This window comes from Cavia porcellus, unplaced genomic scaffold, assembly GCF_034190915.1.
Source record: "Cavia porcellus strain 051 isolate PalLab524CR breed Dunkin Hartley unplaced genomic scaffold, mCavPor4.1 scaffold_17, whole genome shotgun sequence".
NCBI classification, from domain to species: Eukaryota; Metazoa; Chordata; class Mammalia; order Rodentia; family Caviidae; genus Cavia; species Cavia porcellus.
Genome location: NW_026947500.1, coordinates 74388046 through 74408521, shown reverse-complemented (window position 1 = coordinate 74408521; position 20476 = coordinate 74388046). Strand labels below are relative to the sequence as shown.

At 60.4% G+C, this 20476-nt stretch overlaps 1 protein-coding gene across 5 annotated transcripts; it reads left to right on the top strand.

The window, feature by feature from the left end:
- Window positions 1–1120: 1120 nt before the first annotated feature.
- On the top strand, window positions 1121–20271 carry Abca7 (ATP binding cassette subfamily A member 7). Of its 5 annotated transcripts, none has more exons than XM_003460896.5 (47): window positions 1121–1249; window positions 2401–2595; window positions 2675–2768; window positions 2858–2999; window positions 3084–3196; window positions 3305–3378; window positions 3763–3843; window positions 4234–4447; window positions 4530–4669; window positions 5129–5245; window positions 5367–5516; window positions 5650–5879; window positions 6364–6540; window positions 7007–7229; window positions 7343–7564; window positions 7647–7848; window positions 8181–8291; window positions 8860–9031; window positions 9574–9705; window positions 9788–9927; window positions 10027–10164; window positions 10372–10556; window positions 10633–10705; window positions 11180–11421; window positions 11634–11766; window positions 11881–11955; window positions 12029–12183; window positions 12362–12486; window positions 12566–12664; window positions 12759–13028; window positions 13344–13376; window positions 13477–13654; window positions 13739–13908; window positions 14025–14202; window positions 14578–14693; window positions 14925–15069; window positions 15154–15277; window positions 15806–15935; window positions 16013–16133; window positions 16217–16279; window positions 16889–16995; window positions 17154–17295; window positions 18225–18359; window positions 18455–18558; window positions 18767–18859; window positions 19501–19741; window positions 19832–20271. In XM_003460896.5, exons 2-47 carry the CDS (start codon window positions 2530–2532, stop codon window positions 19988–19990), a joined length of 6534 nt encoding a protein of 2177 aa, XP_003460944.2. In that variant the 5' UTR covers window positions 1121–1249; window positions 2401–2529; the 3' UTR covers window positions 19991–20271. The 5 variants fall into 5 exon arrangements, 4 of the variants coding, with proteins under 4 accessions (XP_003460944.2, XP_063085266.1, XP_013001127.2 ...); XM_063229196.1 differs by lacking the exon at window positions 19832–20271 and adding an exon at window positions 17716–17822 and having other exon boundaries at window positions 19501–19672; XM_013145673.3 differs by lacking the exon at window positions 18767–18859.
- The last annotated feature ends 205 nt before the right edge of the window (window positions 20272–20476 follow it).

Genomic DNA, 20476 nt, shown 5'->3' with positions numbered 1-20476 from the left:
CTTGAGTAAGGGAGAGGTTAGGAAGAAAGGAGGGAGCCGGGCCCCAAACTCCCTGCCCTGTGAGCTGTGGCCTGATGCCACACACCAGCTTTCAGCCTCCTGGCCTCCAGCTGATCCTGCCTTCCCAACGAACTCCTATGCATCCTCAAAGCCACCTTCCTCCATGGAGCATCTGCCCCATCCTGACGCTTCCTCTTCCTCAGACGGGCAGAGCTGTGTCTACACGCAGCAGCCTCAGCCTTATCCTGATCTTGTGAAATGTGCCCATTTCTCAGAGTGGGGAACCATCTGGTTTTCCACGAACTCTGCAACCATTGCCACCCAAAACTCTAATCTTAAAACTCTGGGGTTCCCTTCTGTTCTTCCACTATCACATAGCCCTAGTGTGTAAGACCCCAGGGATGTTTGTTGAATGAATGAACGAATGAATGAAAGAATAAAGACTTGGGTCAGAGACAACCACACACACACACACCCGATGCTTTTGTTTTATTTTGCTTTGTTTGGAGATAGGGTCTCTGTAGTCCAGGATGCCCTTGAACTGACTGTGTAGCCCAGGCAGGCCTTGATCTAGTCTCAGTTCTCCTGCCTCAGCCTCCTGAGTGCTGGGAATTTAGGCCTGCAGCACCTCCCCCTTTCAGTTTTGTGGTATTAGGGATTGAATTTAGGGCCTTACCATTGAGTGACATCCCCAGTCCTTTTTTAAATTTTGCATTTTGCTAAATTATAGCCAGGTTGGCCTTCACTTGTCAGTCTCCTGCCTCAGCCTCACAGAGTGCTAGCATCCCAGGTGTGTACAACCACACAAACCCCGTATTACAGAGGGCGAATGGTATCCCTGAATCTGACCCTGGCTAGACTCCAGGTCCCGGGGACAGGGTCTCCCATAGGAGATGGGCTGCAGTATTACCAACATTTATGCAATATGAGGAGCCGTGTGCTAAGGCCCGGGTTAGAGGGGGCAAGATGACACCGAAACGTGTGTGTCCCCTTTAAGAAACCCGGCTCAAGGTGACTGGTGGTAATCCCGCCTTCTCAGGAGCTCTACACAACGGATGGGTCGTTCTGTGAGTGACAGGCGTGAAGGCCAATAGCAGTGGCTGAGGGCGGGGCGCTGCCTCCGGCTCCCGGTAGTGAAGCGCAATCAGCGACCGGGGCATCAAGCCCGCCGGGGTCTCCTTTTAAAGGGGTGGCACCCCCCGGCCGCTGTCCGGCGGAGGGAAAGCGGCTGGAGCTGGGGGGCCGAACGGTGAGAGGAACCCCGAGGAGGAGGACGAAAGAGGGAGACTCGAGCATGCAGAGGTGGTTTTCAGAGATGGCCAGAGGCTAGTTGCCTGGAAATTAGAGGATGCTGGCCGCTCCAACTGACCCTTATTTCCTTTCCGCTAGTATTGAGGGGCCCCTGAATTGATCCATAATACTCAGGAGAGGAGATGGCAGCTGGTCACTTGAAGGACCTGAGCCCGCCTGCACCTGCGAAGCCCCCATGTGACCCCAGATCCTGAATCCAGGGTGTGGAGGTCGGGGCATTGGGGGTGGGGATGGCCGGGCTCTAGTTCCCGCGTGCACGGTTGACCTGCGGCTGCTTATTGGCACTGGGCGTCAGTTTCGTTATCTGTACGACAAAGTAGACCCCGAAAGGTCCCAAGGAAATGCCAGGACGAGGCGTCTAGCTCTGCCCCGCTCCTGACCGTGTCCTGGATCCTGTGGCATTTCGAAGGGTGTATAAAGGGGTGGGCTGACCTGTGATGCACTCGCTCCTTGGGATCCTGGATTTGACTCCACCTTTTCTGGTCTTGGGCATTGAACCCAGGACCTTCGCACTGAAATACATCCCAGCCTTTAAAAAAAAATCATTTATTTATTTATCTATTTATTTGGAGACAAGGTCTCTAAGTTGCTAAATTGCCCAAGCTGGGTTCTAATTTATGATCCTCCTGCCTCAGCCTCCCAGAGTGCTGAGCTCACAGGCCTGCGCCATCAGGCCTGGCTGATTCGTCCTTTCTTGAGCCTCAGTTTCCTATTCTGTAACTGGAGTGATAATCTAGATGGCTCTGCCAGTTCGGCAGTAAATATTCGTAACTGAAAAAAATTCGTTCCTGTTATCGTCATTGGACAGGCGGAACCCTTCATTGAGTGTAGGGTGAGGCCAGGTTGGGAGGCGCCAGACCTGACCCGGTCCCTGGGTGGGACTTGGGAGTGGAACCTGGTGACGGAAGCGTTAAACCGAGGCTCCGCCCCCGGGGATTCGGGGATGGTCTTTAGCGCTGCTTTGTGGGAGCGACAGCCCTGGCAACCAATCAGCTGCGGGAACGGCTTCGGGCAGTGTTTCCATTGGCTCAGTCCACCCGGGTAGAGACTCCCTTTATCAACTGCTTATTGTAAACCTGGCTTTCCTAGAGCTTTGCGGACCCTGCGCGGTGTACCCCTGAGAGGGATGAATTCCGAGAGGGGCAGGGAATTGCCTGCAGCCACACAGCACGACCCTCGCACTGACTCCTGCCTCCTGTCCCCTGCTGCAGCGTCACCATGGGTTTCCGAACCCAGCTGATGCTGCTGCTTTGGAAGAATTTCACATATCGCAGGAGACAGCCGGTAATGGCCCGGGGTGTGGCCCGGTGGGACGGCCACGATCCCCACGATCCCCACGATCTCCGGCCCATTCTGCCCCCAGGTTCAGCTGCTGGTCGAGTTGCTATGGCCTCTCTTCCTCTTCTTCATCCTGGTGGCCGTCCGCCACTCGCACCCCCCGCTGGAGCAGCATGAATGTAAGCCCCGAGGACAGGACAGAGGCTGTGTGTGCGGGGAAGGGCGGCGGGGTCCCCGGCTCACGGCGCACGTCTGCTTCTGTCCGCAGGCCACTTCCCCAACAAGCCCCTGCCGTCCGCGGGCACCATCTCCTGGCTCCAGGGTCTCATCTGCAACGTGAACAACTCCTGCTTCCCGAAGCCCACGCCCGGGGAGGAGCCCGGATCCCTGAGTAACTTCAATGATTCCCTGTGAGAGAGGATGCCCTGTGGCTGGCTGGGGCCCGGGGGGTGGGGTGGGGCGCTGAGAGCCTCCCACTTTGCCTCTGTCCCCAGCGTGTCCCGGCTCCTAGCAGATGCCCACACTGTACTGGGAGGTCCAAGTGCCCGCAGGACGCTGGCCAGCCTGGGTGCACTGATGCCCACGCTCAGAGCTGCCCGCAACGCAGGTGAGGCAGCCAAGGTCTCCCAGTTCCCTGCTGTGCAATGGGGGCCGTGGAGTGGGTACCTCTCTGGCTAATCTTTGCATGGCACTGTTCTGTGCGTTCCACCTGCAGCCTGGCCTCGCCAAGATGACCAGCAGGAGCAACCTTCGCTGACCACTGAGTTCCTGGGGACACTTCTGCGAGGGGTGAGCAGGGCCGAGGGACCAGCTGCTCTCAGAGGGCTCTGATGCCAGGCTCCAGGACCCAAAGGGACATTCCTCTCCTGTGCCTGGACAGGGAGTATCTGGCATGGTGACAAAAACTCCAGCAAGTGGGGCTGGGGATTTAGCTCAGCGGCATAAGTGCCTGCCTTGCAAGCATGCAGTTGTGAGTTCAATCCCCGGTACCGATTAAAAAAAAAAAAAAAAAAAAAAACTCCAGCAAGTATGTGACCTTGAACAAGCCCTTGTATCGCTCAGAGCCTCACTTTCCACATTCGTAAAATGGCAGAAAGACAGCATGGTGGACAGTTAGCGGGTGCTTGATCTAAGGTGACAAGGTGCTTGTCAACCTTGGTATCTTCTCCCCAGGAATCCTTGAGGTCTATCCTGAGCCAAGCGCAGGAGTCCCTGGGCAGCTTTGTGGAGGCCGCTGAGGACCTGGCTCAGGAGGTGAGACTTTCCCCCCAACTTTGATACGGTAGCACTTGTCTGTCATCTTTGTACTCTGAGAGGCTGAGGCAGGAGGATCTCAAATTCCAGCCCAACTGAGGCAACCTATGGAGGCTGTGTCTCAAAATAAAGAGAATAACAAGGACTGGCGATGTAGCTCATTGCAAATGAGCTCAATCCCCATTACTGAAAAGAAAAGAAAAAAATCACACTCAGGATCAAGCTGAGCCAGGAAGCAATAATGAGGTCCTATTGTTTATGCACTTGGAGCAAAAGCTAGGATTAGGAAAAGGGACACGGCGGGGGGGAGGGGTCCCTGCCCTGGTCAGGGCTTGGTGGTGGCTCCAGTGGGGGGCAGACTGCCAGAGCCCCCTGACAACCTCTCCTTAGCTCCTGGCACTGCCCAGCCTGGCAGAGCTCCAAGCTCTGCTGCAGAGACCCTGGGGTACCAGCAGCTCCCTGGAGCTGGTGTCGGAAGCCCTGTGCAGTGCCAAGGGCCCCAGCAGCCCGGGGGGTCTCTCCCTCAACTGGTACGAGAACGGAGACTTGAAGGAGCTGGTGGGCATGGAGCAGGTGCCAGCCGACCTGCCAGCCCATGGCCTGAGTGAGTGGTGGGCTTCAGTATTCCTACTTGGGAAGTGGGGTGGTGGGTGTGGAGCCGGGGCTCATGGCATCTGCACCCCCAGGCCCTGCCTGCTTAGACCTGATGGGCTCACTGGGTGACCACCCACTATCCCGCCTGCTCTGGAGACGCCTGAAGCCCCTGGTCCTCGGGAAGCTGCTCTTTGCTCCTGATACGAATTTTACCCGGCAGATCATGGCCCAGGTGAGTGTGGCCTGATGCTGGGGGAGGTGGGGAGGCCAGAGGGCTGGGGCAGTGTGCTCTGAACAGGTAGGAGTTTAGTGTAGTGGCACAAGCCTGTCATCCCAGCACTTGGGAGGCTGAGTCAAGATGACTGCTGTGAGTTCAAGACCAGCCTGGGCTGCAAAGTGAGTTCAAGGCCAGCCTGAACTGCATAGAGAGACCCTGTCTCAAAAAACCAAATAAATAAATAAATAATAAAGCATATTAAAAAGCCTGGGGAAAAAGTAAAAAATAAAATTTGGTGATAATAAAAAAGACCAGGAATGTAACTAGTGAAAAAGCCATGGGTTCAATGCCCAGTACCAATAAAACAAAACAAAACAGGGGGAGGAGCCCAGGCAAGTGCCCAGGACCCCTCAAAGGGCGGGGTGACAGTGGACAGGCCTGGTCCAGGCAGACCTTGTGGACGCGTTCCTGCAGGTGAATCGGACCTTCGAAGAGCTGGCTCTGCTGAGAGACATCCAGGAAGTCTGGGGCCTGCTGGGACCCCAGCTCTTTGATTTTCTGAACAACAGTGCAAACATGGCCGTGCTGCAGGTAGGGCTGGAGTGGAGGACGGGGAGGGGGAGGCTGGAGCCTGAAGCCTGAGGGCGGTGAACGGGGGCGGGGTTCCTGTGATCCGGCGCCAGAGACCCCCCTCATCTTATACCTCCCCCAGAGTCTCCTGCTAGCGCGGCCACGACCTGGAGGCCGGGCCGGGGCAGAGGCCCTGCGATCTTTCCTGGACCCCAGCAGGGGCGGCTATAGCTGGCGGGACGCGCACGCCGATGTGGACCGCGTGGTGCACAGGCTGGGTGGCGTGATGGAGGTGAGGGCTTGGAGGGAAGCAGAGTCCAACCCGGCGATCCGAGCGTGGAGGATAGCTCTGCCCCAGCAACCCAAAGGGAAGCGGCAGCCTTGTCCTGTGGAAGCCTGAGGGGACAGCTTTGGGTCCTTTGCAGTGCGTGTCTCTGGACAAGCTGGAAGCCACACCCTCGGAGGCCGCCCTGGTGTCTCGGGCTCTTCAGCTACTGGCTGAGCGCCGCCTCTGGGCCGGCATCGTCTTCCTGGACCCAGAGGACACCCCGGACCCTGCAGAAGTGTCAGGGCCAGGACCTAGTCCTGGACACTTGCGAGTCAAGATTCGCATGGACATCGACGATGTCACCAGGACCAATAGGATCATGGACAAGTGAGCCTGGTGGGCGGGCTGAGTCAAGAGTATGGTGATTGGCCAGGCTATTCAGCCTATTAGCGATTGATGGGCAGGGCCTAGGAGCTTCCCATAAAAGGTGTGCTAGGCCGAGCTCATGGAACTTTAAACCAATCGGAATTGAGGTAGGCGTGACCTATGCACTTGAGAGGTGGGCCAAGGCCCTCCTACCAGGTGTATAGGTCTGAAGGCAGCGTAGATGGGCCCAGGGCATTCAGCCTATTGGACGCAGCCATGGCAGAACCTGCCCATTTATGGAATGGTAGGCGGAGCCCCTAGTGCCTTAGACCAATTAGAGTATTAAGGGCCGTGGTCTGGTGGCCAGGGATATAAAAGAAAAATAAGTCTAGGTGGCTTGTATATATGCAGGCCAGGTGCAGGAGATGGTAAAGAGCGCTAAGGCTGTGATGGGCAGGGACTTCTTAGCTTCTCTCCAGTACTGACCACCATGCCCCCGGCCCAGGTTTTGGGACCCTGGCCCGTCTGCGGACCCCCTGTCTGACTTGCGCTATGTGTGGGGCGGCTTCGTGTACCTGCAGGACTTGGTGGAGCGGGCAGCCGTGCGTGTGCTCAGCGGCGCCAACCCCCGCACGGGCCTCTACCTGCAGCAGATGCCCTACCCATGCTATGTGGACGACGTGTGAGCCCCGCACCCACCCCACTCAGCCCTAGCCCCCTGCTCCGAAGCTTAAGGGACAGTCAAGGTTGCACGTCTCGTGACCCCCAGGCAGGGGGAGGAGCCAGGGGTCCTCCAGATGAATCTTGGGGTACAAAGGGAAAGTTGGCTTGTACCGAGCCGGGCGTGGTGGCTCACGCCTGTAATCCCAGCACTCGGGAGGCTGAGGCAGGAGGATCGTTGCGAGTTCGAGACCAGCCTGGGCTACAAAGTGAGCTCAAGGCCAGCCTGAACTGCATAGCGAGACACCGTCACAAAAAAAAAAAAAAAAAGTTGGCTTGTACTGAGGCCTGGACCCCCGAGGCTGCATTGGCCTGAGGCAGGGGAGCCTCGGTGTCCCAGGGCGAGTGGCCACGCCAAGTTGGGGTGGGTGGGGTGGGCGGGCGCAGAGCCCCCATCCGCATTCCCCCACCTTCCTCCTCCCCTCCAGCTTCCTGCGGGTGCTGAGCCGCTCTCTGCCGCTCTTCCTGACGCTGGCCTGGATCTACTCGGTGGCGCTGACAGTGAAGGCCGTGGTGCGAGAGAAGGAGACGCGGCTGCGCGACACGATGCGCGCCATGGGGCTGGGCCGCGCCGTGCTCTGGCTCGGCTGGTTCCTCAGCTGCCTAGCGCCCTTCGTCTTCAGCGCCGCGCTGCTGGTGCTGGTGCTCCAGGTGCGCGCCGGCGCAGGGGCAGGCGGGGCTCAGAGCTTCTGGGGAGCCCCCAAACCCAAGTCCAGGCCCATACCCGGACAGAGCCCTGAGCACCCCCCGCCCCGTCCCCACAGCTTGGGGACATCCTCCCCTACAGCCACCCGGCCGTGCTGCTCCTCTTCCTGGCAACCTTCGCGGTGGCCACCGTGACCCAGAGTTTCCTGCTGAGCACCTTCTTCTCCCGGGCCAACCTGGCTGCCGCCTGCGGAGGCCTCGCCTACTTCGCCCTCTACCTGCCCTACGTGCTGTGCGTGGCCTGGCGGGAGCTGCTCCCCGCGGGGGTCCGCGTGGCTGCGGTGAGGGCCCGGCTGGGGTGACGAGGGAGGGGGGCCATTCCTGGTCACGGCCTCCTGCTGACCCGCCCGCCACACACTGCAGAGTCTGTTATCGCCCGTGGCCTTCGGCTTCGGCTGCGAGACCCTGGCGCTGCTGGAGGAGCAGGGCGAGGGCGCGCAGTGGCACAATCTGGGACGCGCGCCAGGGGCGGACGTCTTCAGCCTAGCGCAGGTCTCGGGCCTCCTGCTGCTGGATGCTGCGCTCTACGCCCTCGCCGTCTGGTACTTGGAAGCCGTGTGCCCAGGTGGGCCTAGGGGGTGGGGCCCTGGGCAGGGACGCGACAGGGTACCGGGGGACTTCTGGTCACTGGTCCTTGGACCCCCAGGTTAGGTTTCCTCTAGGAGAGGGACTGCGGCGCGCCTGTGCCAAAGACACTCTGAACCCGGGGTAGTGGTGCACCCCTGCAATCCTTAGCATTGTGGGAGGCTGAGACAGGAAGTGGCTGTCTCTCAGGGGGCGGGGCTTGGAGCATCGAGCCCAAAACCCGCCCACCTGACTCTGGCTTCTAGAAGCAGAGGCTAGACTTAAGCTCTCCCTTGCAGAGAGCAGGCATCACTGAGCTGCGCTTCCCCTCAGGCCAGTACGGGATCCCTGAACCCTGGAATTTCCCATTCCGGAGGAGCTACTGGTGTGGACCTGCACCCCCCAAGGGTCCTGCTCCAGCCCCTGCTCCGCAGGACCCAAAGGGTGAGACCCCCACAAACCTAACCAGTTTCTTTCCTGTTTTGACTCCCCAGTCCTGCTCATCTTCAAATAAACCAGGTTCCCCATGTCTAGTTCCCCACTCCCGGACCCCAGCTCAGGCTGCAGCCTCCTGGGGGGCTCCTAACTTTATAATTTTCAAATTAATACTGAGAATTGAACCCAGTGCCTTGTCACTAAGCAACACGCCCAGCTCTTCTTGTCTTTTTTGTTCAAGACAGAGTCTTGAGGGGCTGGGGATTTAGCTCAGCGGCATAAGCGCCTGCCTTGCAAGCAGGCAGTCGTGAGTTCGATCCCTGGTACCGGTAAAAACAAAAAAGACAAAAAAAAAAAAAAAAAAAAAAAGACAGAGTCTTGCTAAATTTCCCAAGCTCAGCTCAAACTTGAGATCAGCCTCCCAGAGTGCTGGGTTGCAGGTGCCGCCCATCACCATGCCTGGCTGTTCCCTAACCCCTGCGGACTTCAGGGGTTAGCCTGACCTGATTCCAGTTCCGAGGGGCCCCGGGTGTCGTCGTCATCATCTACACCCAGCTGACTCTGCCTCTTTCTGCAGTGCTGGTGGAAGGGGCACCACCTGGCCTGTGTCCCGGAGTCTCCATCCGGGGCCTGGAGAAGCACTTCCCGGGTTCCCCGCAGCCAGCCCTTCGCGGGCTCAGCCTGGATTTCTACCAAGGCCACATCACTGCCTTCCTGGGCCACAATGGCGCGGGCAAGACCACCACGCTGTGAGCCCCCCAGACATGCTGCTCCTTCCCCTGGACTCAGCTTCCCTGTCTGTCCAGTGGGGAACACATCTAGGGCCAGAAGATTCTGGATTGTAACCTGGGCATGCGATAACATATACCTGTCTTCCCAGCACTCTTGAGAGGCTGAGGCAGGACGATCGAAAGTTCCAACCGAGGCAGGGCAACTGAACAACATAGCAAGACCCTGTCTCAACATTTAAGGACTGGAGACAGAGCTCAGAGCAAAGGCCCTGGGTTCTGGGTTGCAGTGTGGGGTGGCATACAAAGGGCTGGACGAAAGTATTTCCTCCCTATAAAGTGGGGACATAACACCCCTTTGGAGACCGAGTGTGGTGGGTCACACCCATAACCCCAGCATTCGGGAGGCCCAGGCAGGAGAATCGCCACGAGTGTGTGGCCAGCCTGGGCTACATAGAGAGACCCTATCTCCAACAAAAAAAGAGAGAACACACCTTTGGGAAGTGGGATCATAGAGGGGGCGTCCTGTGAGAGGCGCAGCTCTGAGACCCCTGCACCCCCAGGTCCATCCTGAGTGGCCTCTTCCCGCCCAGCGGCGGCTCAGCCTTCGTCCTGGGGCACGATGTCCGGTGCAGCATGGCAGCAGTGCGGCCTCACCTGGGCGTATGCCCACAGCACAACGTCCTGTTCGATATGTGCGTGTACACAGGTGCCGGGGGCGGGGCTCCCTGAGGCCCCGCCCACCACAATGCCGTGGGTCCTTGTCCCCTGCTGCAGGCTGACAGTGGAGGAGCACGTGTGGTTCTACGGCCGCCTCAAGGGCCTGAGCGCAGCCGCCGTGGGCCCCGAACAGGACCGGCTGCTGCGGGACGTGGGACTTCTCTCCAAGCGCTGTGCACAGACGCGCCACCTCTCTGGTGAGCTCAAGGGAAGGTAGGGAAGAAGCCAGGGCAGATCCGGGCACTGCCCTCTGTGTGAGTGGGCAGAGGCGGCTGAGGTCCCCCTGTTACCCTAAGGTGGGATGCAGCGGAAGCTATCAGTGGCTATTGCCTTTGTGGGTGGCTCCCGTGTCGTTATCCTGGACGAACCCACAGCCGGTGTAGACCCTGCTTCCCGTCGTGGCATTTGGGAGCTGCTTCTCAAATACCGAGAAGGTGAGAACATGGGGAAGACTGAGGTTCCCCTGGGATCTTGCTTCTGGGCATCCAGTAAAGATCTCTGGCAAGGCAGTGCCCGGGTGGGGTTTTGAGGGATGAGTAGGAGTTGCCCAGCTGAGATGCTCATTCCATAGTGGAAACCACAGTGTGGGGAAAGCCCTGGTGGCCTAAGATGGCTCACATGGGTTGGATCCCCATGCCCAGGTCGCACACTGATTCTCTCCACCCACCACTTGGATGAGGCTGAGCTACTGGGAGACCGTGTGGCCATGGTGGCAAGTGGTCGCCTGTGCTGCTGTGGCTCCCCACTGTTTCTGCGTCGCCACTTGGGCTCTGGCTACTACCTGACACTGGCAAAGAGTCTGCCATCCCTGGCCACCAGGGAGAAGGTGAGGACTGGGGAGCGCTGACCCCTACCGCTCCATCTGGCCTGGCTGCCATGCTAACTGCTGTCCCTGCCTACAGGGTGACAGTCCCTGGAAGGACAGGCTGGACACTGGACAGGAGCACAAGCCGGGCAGCCAGGACGGCACAGCAGGTGGGAGCTGGCCTGGGCCACCCCAAGGTGTGGTGGTGGGCGCTGTGGCCCCCAAGGGTCAGGCATGCTGTGTGTGCCTGTGATCCTAGCACTCAGGAGGCTGAGGCAGGAGGGTAGTCATGAGTTTGAGGCCAGCCTGGGTGACATAACAAGACCCTGTTTCAAACAAATATTCAGGGAGCCCCAGAATGGACTTCTAAGCCCCAGCATTGGGATACATCTGAACAACGACTGTAGAGTCTAACTTTGATCCTTACATTTATTCCATCTTGTAATCCCAGTACTCTGGGAGGCTGAGGCATGAGGATCTGCTCGTAACTAGTGACTTAGAGAGACCCTGTGTCAAAATAAAAACTCCAAGGGCCTGGGGCTGGGGCTCAGTGTGCAATCCTGTGCCCCATCCCTTCCACAACAAAAACAAAAACAAACCTGAGTGAACCTTAAAGCCAAGTTATCCCTGACCTCTGCCTGCAGGGCCCGGCACGGGAGCCTCGCAGGCCCTGCTGCCCCCAGATGCAGCACAACTCCTGAGCCTGGTGCGGTCCTGGGTGCCAGGGGCACGGCTGGTGGAGGAGCTGCCCCATGAGCTGGTGCTGGCGATGCCCTACGGGGGCGCCCAGGACGGCAGCTTTGCCAGGCTCTTCCAGGAGCTGGACAGACAGCTGGGGGCACTGCAGCTCGCCGGCTATGGAATCTCAGACACCAGCCTGGAGGAGGTGCAAGGGGGCTGTGGGAGAGGCCAGTGTGCGTCCACTGGGGTACACGAGGGCGGCCTGGGGGAGATGGGGCTTTGGAGCATGAACAAGAGTTGGCTTATGAACAGCAGGTGTATTATAGGTAGGGGTTGGGAAGAGGGCTGGGGACTGAAGGGGACAAGGAAGACCTTCCAGGGGTCCCCAGGCTCTCAGCTCCCTGTTTGTGTCCCCAGATTTTCCTGAAGGTGGTAGAAGACAGCAATAGCTCGGACCCAGAACCGATGGGAGTCACCAGGGTTTCCCGGCTCTTGAACCCTGACCCTGGTCCAGAGCCGGATGCGACCTCCGACCGAGTCTCCAGCCCTGGTTGAGTCCATCCCCAGTGCAAAACCCTGGTCCTGATTTCTTTGCCCGTGACCCTTGACCTTGACAATTGACTGACCCCTGACCCCTGCCTGTGACCCCTGTTGAACCCCTCAGATGGTGCCACCTGGCCACACATGCCCACGGGCACCCCGAGGGCCCCAGGACTGCCCGAGGAGAACGGAGAGCCGGGTGAGTGCCGCCCTTGCCCTCCGGGACCCCGGGACCTGCACGGCCTGACCTCTGACCCTCCCGTCCCCCACAGCCGGGCTGGCCTCAGAGACGCAGGCCCTGCAGGGCTCCGGGGTGGACATCGCAGGCCGGGTCCATGGCTGGGCGCTGAGCCAGCAGCAGCTCCGGGCCCTGCTGCTCAGGCGATTCCTGCTGGCCCGGCGCAGCCGCCGTGGCCTCTTCGCACAGGTGAGGGGGCCCAGCCAGCTCGGGCTGGGGTGCCAGGGCCGCGGGCACTGTCCGGGCGCGGTGTCCACCCCACTGTCCCCGCGGTGGCTTCTTGGGACAGTTAGGCCCCCGTGTCCTCACTGAGGACCCTGGGGAGCCGAGGGCAGGGAAGTGGGGGCCCTGACGCGCTGCCCCCCAGGTCGTGCTCCCTGCCCTCTTCGTGGGCCTGGCCCTGGTGTTCAGCCGCATCGCGCCTCCTTTTGGCCACTACCCCGCGCTGCGACTGCAGCCTGCCATGTACGGTGCCCACGTGTCCTTCTTCAGGTGGGCGCGGGGACAGCAGGTGAGTGGGGGGAGGGCGGGGCTAGCGTGAAGCCCTGACCCCCACGCTGCCCCCCAACAGTGACGACGCCCCGGGGGACCCGGACCGGGCCCGCCTGCTCGGGGCGCTGCTGGAGGAAGCCGGCCTGGAGCAGCCGCAAATGCACAACGGCTCCGCCCGGTGCGTCCACCCTCCCTGCCTCGGTTTCCCTCCTGGCTCCCCTGCTTGCCTGGGGTGTCCAGGGCGCCCAGCAACCCCGCCTCCATTCCCACAGGGCCCCCGAGTGCCGATTCTCGGTCCCTGAGGTGCCCACCCACGTGGCCGAGATGTTGGCCACAGGCAACTGGACACGAGGGTCCCCGTCCCCGGCCTGCCGGTGCAGCCAGCCCGGTGCCCGCCGCCTGCTGCCTGACTGCCCCGCTGCGGCGGGGGGACCCCCGCCGCCCCAGGCCCTGAGCAGCTCCGGGGAGGTGGTGCAGAACCTGACTGGCAGGAACCTGTCCGACTTCCTGGTCAAGACCTACCCACGGCTGGTGCGCCAGGGGTGAGCAGGACCCCGGTCAAACCCAAGGCCTTCACACATCCCCGGCCCTTTTCATTTTTAATTTAGACAGGGTCTCGCTGTGTCACTAAATTGCCTAGGCCTGACTCAAACTTGAGATCTTCCTGCCTCAGCCTCCTAGAGTGCTGGGATGACGGGTGTGTGCGTGCTGCCATGCCTGGCCTGGGACAGCAGCCTGGGTGCCAGCTGGGACCCTCCCCTCTGGGTTCCCATTGCGCTCTGAACTCTCAGGCCTGTCTCTTGCCCATCCCTGCCTCTCTGTGCATCTGTCCATCTGTCCATCTGTCCCTCCCACAGCCTGAAGACCAAGAAGTGGGTGAATGAGATCAGGTGAGTGGAGACCTGGCCTGGGTGCTTTCCCAGCATTCTCTCTGCTTTTCCCTGGCTCCCTGGTCCTCACCTGTCACCCTGACCCTGCCTCGATGCCCAGGTATGGGGGCTTCTCACTAGGGGGCCCAGACCCGGGCCTGCCCTCGGGCCGAGAGCTAGGCCGTTCTCTGGACGAGCTGCGGGCGCTGCTGAGCCCTGAGCCTGGCGGGGCCCTGGACCGCATCCTGAACAACCTCACTGCATGGGCGCTTGGCTTGGATGCCCGGAACAGCCTCAAGGTGGGAACTGGGATACAGGTCAGTGTCCCCCCAGCCACCACCTTTATCCTGAAAGCCTGACCCTGTGACCATGACTGCTTTCAGATCTGGTTCAACAACAAAGGCTGGCACGCCATGGTGGCCTTTGTCAACCGAGCCAACAATGCACTCCTACGCACCCAACTGCCCGTGGGCCCTGCCCGCCATGCCCACAGCATCATCACATTCAACCACCCCCTGAATCTGACCAAGGAGCAGCTGTCAGAGGCTGCGCTGTGAGTCTCAGCTCCATGTGCCATCCTCCGCCTCAGTGTCCCTGCTGTTTGGGTGGTGGGGCTGGATTTGAGTTCTGCCACATGCTGGCCACGTGAACAGGCACCCTTGTTCCCAGCATGGCCTCCTCGGTGGATGTCCTGGTCTCCATCTGCGTGGTCTTCGCCATGTCCTTCGTCCCAGCGAGCTTCATCCTGGTCCTCATCGAGGAGCGTGTCTCTCGTGCCAAGCACCTGCAGCTCATCGGGGGGCTGTCGCCCACTCTCTACTGGCTGGGCAACTTCCTCTGGGACATGGTGCGGGTGGGGGCTGCTGGGAAGGGCATGGATTAGTCTGCAGGGCAGAGAGAGACCTCATACACCCCCTCCCCAAAATGCCAGGGTGGTCCAAGCTGGGTGTGTTGGTTGGTGCATGCCTCTTGGCCCAGCTCCCTGGGAGACTGAGGCAGGAGGATCTTTTAAATTCGATCCCGTCCTGGGCAACTTAGTAACTTAATGAGACTCTGTCTCAAAATAAAAAATAAAAAGGGCTGGAGAGGCAGTGTAGTGTGAAGGTGCTAGGTTTGATCCTCATTACTGCAAGAAAATAAAAGTAGCAGAGGAGTTCGGGGCCCGGGCGGGGTGGGGGGCCACTGACCTCGTACCAGCGGGTCCCTCCTGTCTCCGCTGCAGTGTAACTATTTGGTGGCAGCGTGCATTGTGGTCCTCATCTTCCTGGCCTTCCAGCAGAAGGCCTACGTGGCCCCCGAGAACCTGCCTGCACTCCTGCTGTTGCTGCTGCTGTACGGGTGAGGGCCCCACCTGCCGCCGGGAGGGAGACGGGACTTCACTGCAGCTCCTGAGAGCGGAGGGGATCCCGGGTGCACTACCTCAGGGCTACGCTAATGTGGCCTTAAAAGCTCACCATCAGCCGAGCACACAGATGCCTGTATTCTCACCGCTCTGGGAGGCTGAGACAGGAAGATCTCACGTGTGAGCCCAGCCTGAGGATAGTCACTCTGGCCTTGTCATCCCCACAGCTGGTCGATCACACCACTCATGTACCCGGCCTCCTTCTTCTTCTCTGTGCCCAGCACGGCCTACGTGGTGCTCACTTGCATTAACCTGTTTATTGGCATTAATGGCAGCATGGCCACCTTTGTCCTGGAGCTCTTGTCTGACCAGGTGGGGCTCTATGAGGTGGCTGGGCTTGGGATGGGTTTGGGGCCTCAGCTCTGAATGACACTTTTCTTCTGGCTTCCTGAGCAGAACCTCCAGGCTGTCAGCCGAATCTTAAGACGGGTCTTCCTGATCTTTCCCCATTTCTGCCTGGGCCGAGGGCTCATTGACATGGTGCGGAACCAAGCCATGGCTGATGCCTTCGAGCGCTTCGGTAAGGACTTCCTGTCCTGTGGGGTGAAGGTCAAGGGGGTAGGGGAACAAATGGCCCCAGGGAGAGAACCAAACACTTTAGACACCCCAAAGACTGGGCTAATTTAGAGGTACAAACTGCAATATGCAGTTGTAAAAGCTATTTTTTTTTTGTCTTTTTCGTTTTTATCGGTACCAGGGATCAAATTCACGACTGCCTGCTTGCAAGGCAGGTGCTTATGCCACTGAGCTAAATCCCCAGCCCCTTGTTTTGTAGTTTTGAGACAAGCCTTCACTATGTCATTCAAGATGGCCTGGAACTTGCTTTATGAGGCCTACCTGGCCTCAAACTTACGGTGATCTTCCTGCCTCAGCCTCCCAAGTGCTAACATAACAGGCATGCACACCATCCCAGGCCATACATCTTATTTTCTCTGCAAATTAGATCCCATCTGAGCATCGTAGCAGAACTGGGTCCTTTCTCCCAAGAATCCAGGGTGAGCTGGATAGGGTGCCGGTCCTCCAGGGACCTTTCTTCCTGTCCCCACAGGAGACAGCCAATTCCAGTCGCCCCTGCGCTGGGAGGTGGTTGGCAAGAACCTCTTGGCCATGACAGTACAGGGCCCCCTCTTCCTCCTCTTCACCCTTTTGCTGCAGCACCGAATCTACCTCCTGCCACGGTCAGTGGGGCCCAGGGGAGGGTGGCAGGGCCCAGGGACCTAAATGGTTACAGCTCACTCAGCTCACTCATCCTTAGCCCAAAGCTAGGGCTGCTGCCACCCCTGGGGGAGGAGGACGAGGACGTGGCCCGGGAACGGGAACGGGTGACCAAAGGAGCCACCCAGGGAGACCTGTTGGTGCTCAGGGACCTGACGAAGGTAGCCACAGCTGGGCAGAGAGCTGGGCTGGGGGCCCCTCTGGCCCCCTTCCTTTCTCAGTGCGTGACCTGTGTCCCTTCCAGGTGTACCGGGGGCAAAGGACACCAGCTGTGGACCGCCTGTGCCTGGGGGTCCCCCCCGGAGAGGTGAGGGGACTGGGGGCTGTGGCTTTGGAAGTCTGTGCTGAGCACACTTTACTAAACACTGTGAGAAGTACTGTGTATCCAGCACCCTCCTGAGTGCCTGTGTTTGAGGCCACATTATCAAACCCTCATGAAGCGTGTATGGCAGGCTTGACAGAGGGGTGCACACCTGTAATCCCGGCACTCTCGGAGGCTGAGGTAGGAGGACCCCAAGTTCAAGCCCAGCCTGGGCAACAGAGCAAGACCCCGACTCAAAATAAAAACACAAAAGGTTGGGGGTGCAGCCTAGTGTTCCATCCCCAGGACATGTAGAAAAAAAAGCACCTAATGCATGCTCACATGTGTTGTGATTTTTTGTTTTGGTCGTGGTTTTTTGAGACAGGGTCTCACTATGCAGTTCAGGCTGACCTTGAGCTCACTTTGTAGCCCATACTGGACTCAAACTCGCTATGATCCTCCTGCCTCAGCCTCCCGAGTGCTACAGCCAGGTCCAGCTCGGTTCCCAGTCTCCAGCCAGTCATCCACGACGGGCTCCACCCGGCCCCAGCCCCCATAAGGAACCCCAGCCAGGTGGAAACAGGGCCTCACTGATGCCTTCTGTGTGTGTCCCAGTGTTTCGGACTTCTGGGGGTGAATGGAGCAGGAAAAACATCCACTTTTCGAATGGTGTCGGGGGACACACTGCCTAGTGGAGGCGAGGCCGTGCTGGCAGGCCACAGGTGAGGGGACTCTGGGGAGGTGACTGAGCCAGAGCCCCATACCCGCTGTGCGTGGACCAGGCCCCGAGGCACTGGGCCGAGGATGCGTGGAGGCCACGAGCTTGGTGTGCGGCTCCAGTATGGCCACTTCCCCAAGCCTCCTGTCCCCTGCTTCCCAGTGTGGCCCAGGAACCGGCCGCCGCACACCGCCGGATGGGCTACTGCCCCCAGTCCGATGCCATCTTCGAGCTGCTTACTGGGCGTGAGCACCTGGAACTGTTCGCTCGCCTGCGTGGAGTTCCCGAAGCACAGGTAGCTCAGGTGAGCTGCCCCGCCCCCGCCCCCCATGGAACACGCCCCAAGCTGTGAGCCACGCCCCAGGCCCTGTTTCTCCCCCCGGCCCCCTCTCCCCGTCCCCATCCCCTGCACTAGGTCTGATTCGGGCCCTCCTGGCCACACCCACCTGCTGTGGCCCTATCAGGGCTCCAGCTCTTGGCCCCGCCCCAGATCCCTCTTGCTGGCCCCAGCCCCTCCTCCGGCCACGCCTTGCGCCTTCATCCCCGCTACCCCATGCGCCTCCGGCTGTGGGTTCAATTTAATGCTTCGCATCTTTCACTTAAGGACCCCTTCTGGCTCCCTCTTGCCGCTCAGCTTGCCTCCTCACTGGCCACACTTTACTTTCTGACCCTGCTCTGTGTGCGCTGTGGTCCTTAAGGTGACTCCATTCCCTGCTCATCCTAGCTCTACCCGTCCTTCTGCCCAGCACCCGCTGTGGCCCAGCTCCATCTCCAGGAACTTCGCCACATCCGCTCTGCCTCCAAACCCTGCTCATTCTGCTCTAGCCCTGGGTCAGCCTGGCCCCACTCTCTAGCCAGTCCAACGCTCATCATGGCCCCGCCCACTTCCACTATGGCCCCGCCCCTTTCTCTTTCTGGCCCGTACTGTGCGAGGCATGACCCGCCCCACTTCCAGTGTGACTTCTCCCTTTTCTCTGGCTCGCCGGGCTTTCACTGTGGCCCCGCCCCTCACCACCTGACCCCGCCTATTGCGCATTCTGCCCCGCCCCCAAACCACTTTGTCCTTTCCCACTTCCTCTCTGTGCCCGCCCCTTGCACGCCATAGCCCGTCCCACTTCCAGTGTGGTCCCGCCCCTCACTCACTGGCCCCGCCCACCTCATTCTGCCCATTCTCACCCTGGCCCCGCCTCTTGCTCTAACCACACCCCTGTCCACGTTGGCCGCCCCCCGCAGACCGCCAGCTCAGGCCTGGCGAGGCTGGGGCTCCTGCGCTATGCAGACAGACCCGCAGGCACCTACAGCGGGGGCAACAAGCGGAAGCTGGCGACCGCAGTGGCTTTGGTGGGGGACCCGGCAGTGGTGTTTCTGGTGCGTGAGTGGGGCGGGGCCCTGACGGGGCGGGGTCTGGGAGGGGTGAGGAGGGAGGCGGGACTCCATTCAGTGCCTCCCGCTCTCTGTCCCAGGACGAGCCCACCACGGGCATGGACCCCAGCTCGCGGCGCTTCCTCTGGAACAGCCTCCTGGCTGTGGTGCGGGAGGGCCGCGCCGTGGTGCTCACCTCGCACAGGTGGGCCCTGCGCTTCCACCGCACACCCGGGGCGGAGTCGGGGAGGTCCAGGCTGGGCCCAGGTCTAGGTGCATGGGGAGGTTCTGACCCCTCTGGGTTGGGGTGGGGTGAAGGTCCCGCGCCGAGGAGCCAGAGCATCTGGGTCCGGCGGGAATCCCAGAGTAGCGGGTGCCCGCGGCCGCCGGCTCATGGTATGGGGCTTCCGTAGCATGGAGGAGTGCGAGGCGCTCTGCACGCGCCTGGCCATCATGGTGAACGGGCGGTTCCGCTGCCTGGGCAGCGCGCAGCACCTCAAGAGCAGGTGAGCACCCCTGGTGAGAGGTGTCCAGGCAGGTGCGGGGGTTGTGGGCGGGGCAGAGAGCCCAGGTCTGGTACCGGAGGCCACTGACAGGGGATTGGGTCAGAGATTGACAGGCAGCAGCAGGACAGAGGCGTGATCTGATTGGTGCGGGGGAGGCTGTGGGTGAGCCTATGGGTGGGGTTACAGGGAGGTTGGCGAGTGAGCGGGGCCTGCAGGTGGTGACCTCCTAGGAAAGCGGTGGTGGAGCAAGTTTAGGCCGTCCGGTGGAGCCACATGTGTAGGGAAGGGGGTCAGAGAGGCTCGTGGCTAGGTCTTAGCTTGGGGTCATTTGTAGAGATGGGAGGGTCAGAGACTAGTAGGGGGTGAGGGTTGTGAACAGCCTCAGAGAACGGGTCTCTAGGTTGGTGGTTGTGGTTTGAAGAGGTCAGGAGCCCCCCGCCTCCGAGGAAGTAGGCGTGATCGAGTGGGCGGGGCTTTTGAGTGGGTGTGGATGGATGGAGGTCCAATTCAGATACAGGGTAAGGCGGTGTCAGGTGGGCGTGGCCAAAGAACCCTGGGATGGTGTGGGCGGGACCCGGGTCGCGGTGGGTAGTGAGCAAGCTTGATCCCCGCCCCCCCCCCCCCCGCACTGTCCACTCCAGGTTCGGGGCTGGCCACACGCTGACCCTGAGGGTGCCTGCGGACCGACCAGAGCAGGCGGCGGCTTTTGTGACGGCCGAGTTCCCTGGGGCCGAGCTGCGGGAAGCGCATGGGAGCCGCCTTCGCTTCCAGCTGCCGCCCGGCGGGCGCTGCGCCCTGGCGCGAGTGTTTGGGGAGCTGGCGGCGCACGGCCCCTCGCACGGCGTGGAAGATTTCTCCGTGAGCCAGACCACGCTGGAGGAGGTGACCGAGATGCCAGCCGGGGCTGGAGGACATCTGGGGCCAGCGCCCTGGGCTCATTATCCATCCTTCCGTCCCTTCTGTCTGGGCCAGGTTTTCCTGTACTTCTCCAAAGACCAGGGGAAAGATGAGGCCGAGGAGGAGAAGGAGGAGCCAGAGGTGGGGTTGGACACCACACCAGGCCTGCAGTACCCCAAACGCACCTCAAGCTGTTTTCTCGATGAACCCAGCACTATGGAGACTGTGCTCTGAACCTCCTTGTCCTGGGGGCAAGTGGGAGCCCCTTGACGCCAGAACAAACAATGGCCAGGTGGCCTGGCGCGATGGCACATGCCGGTCTTCTCAGTACTCAGGAAGCTGAGGCAGGAGGATCGCTGGGAGAGGGAGCCCAAAGTGGGCTACGTAGTGAGTTCAAGGGCAGCACGGGCTGTGTACATTGCAAGACCCTGTCTCACAACAAACAACCCAAAAGGGACATGAACCTAACTCCCGGTGTCCCTGAGATGCCAGAAGAATAAAGAGAAGGCTGCAAAGATGTGGTGTGGACACTGTGTGTCTTTGGCAGGCATGTGGGGCCCCCTGGGGTCTAGTGTCCTGTGCCGAGGTCCCTGTGTACCCACATGGGCCTGGCACCTAAGGGTGGCAGCTGGGAGTGCTCCGGGACCGTGAAGTGGGCATGAGGTCAGCGCTGTGGAATGTCCCAGGCACCTTAACGGAGTCCGGAGCACCTGCCTGCCC

Excerpts from the sequence above, each read along its gene's own strand:
- Abca7 (XM_003460896.5), top strand. The coding sequence starts at position 2,530 with ATGGGTTTCCGAACCCAGCTGATGCTGCTGCTTTGGAAGAATTTCACA. Across the intron at positions 4,670-5,128 it reads CCCGGCAGATCATGGCCCAG|GTGAATCGGACCTTCGAAGA; the intron begins GTGAGTGTGGCC and ends GCGTTCCTGCAG. Across the intron at positions 13,029-13,343 it reads CCACGGCTGGTGCGCCAGGG|CCTGAAGACCAAGAAGTGGG; the intron begins GTGAGCAGGACC and ends TCCCTCCCACAG.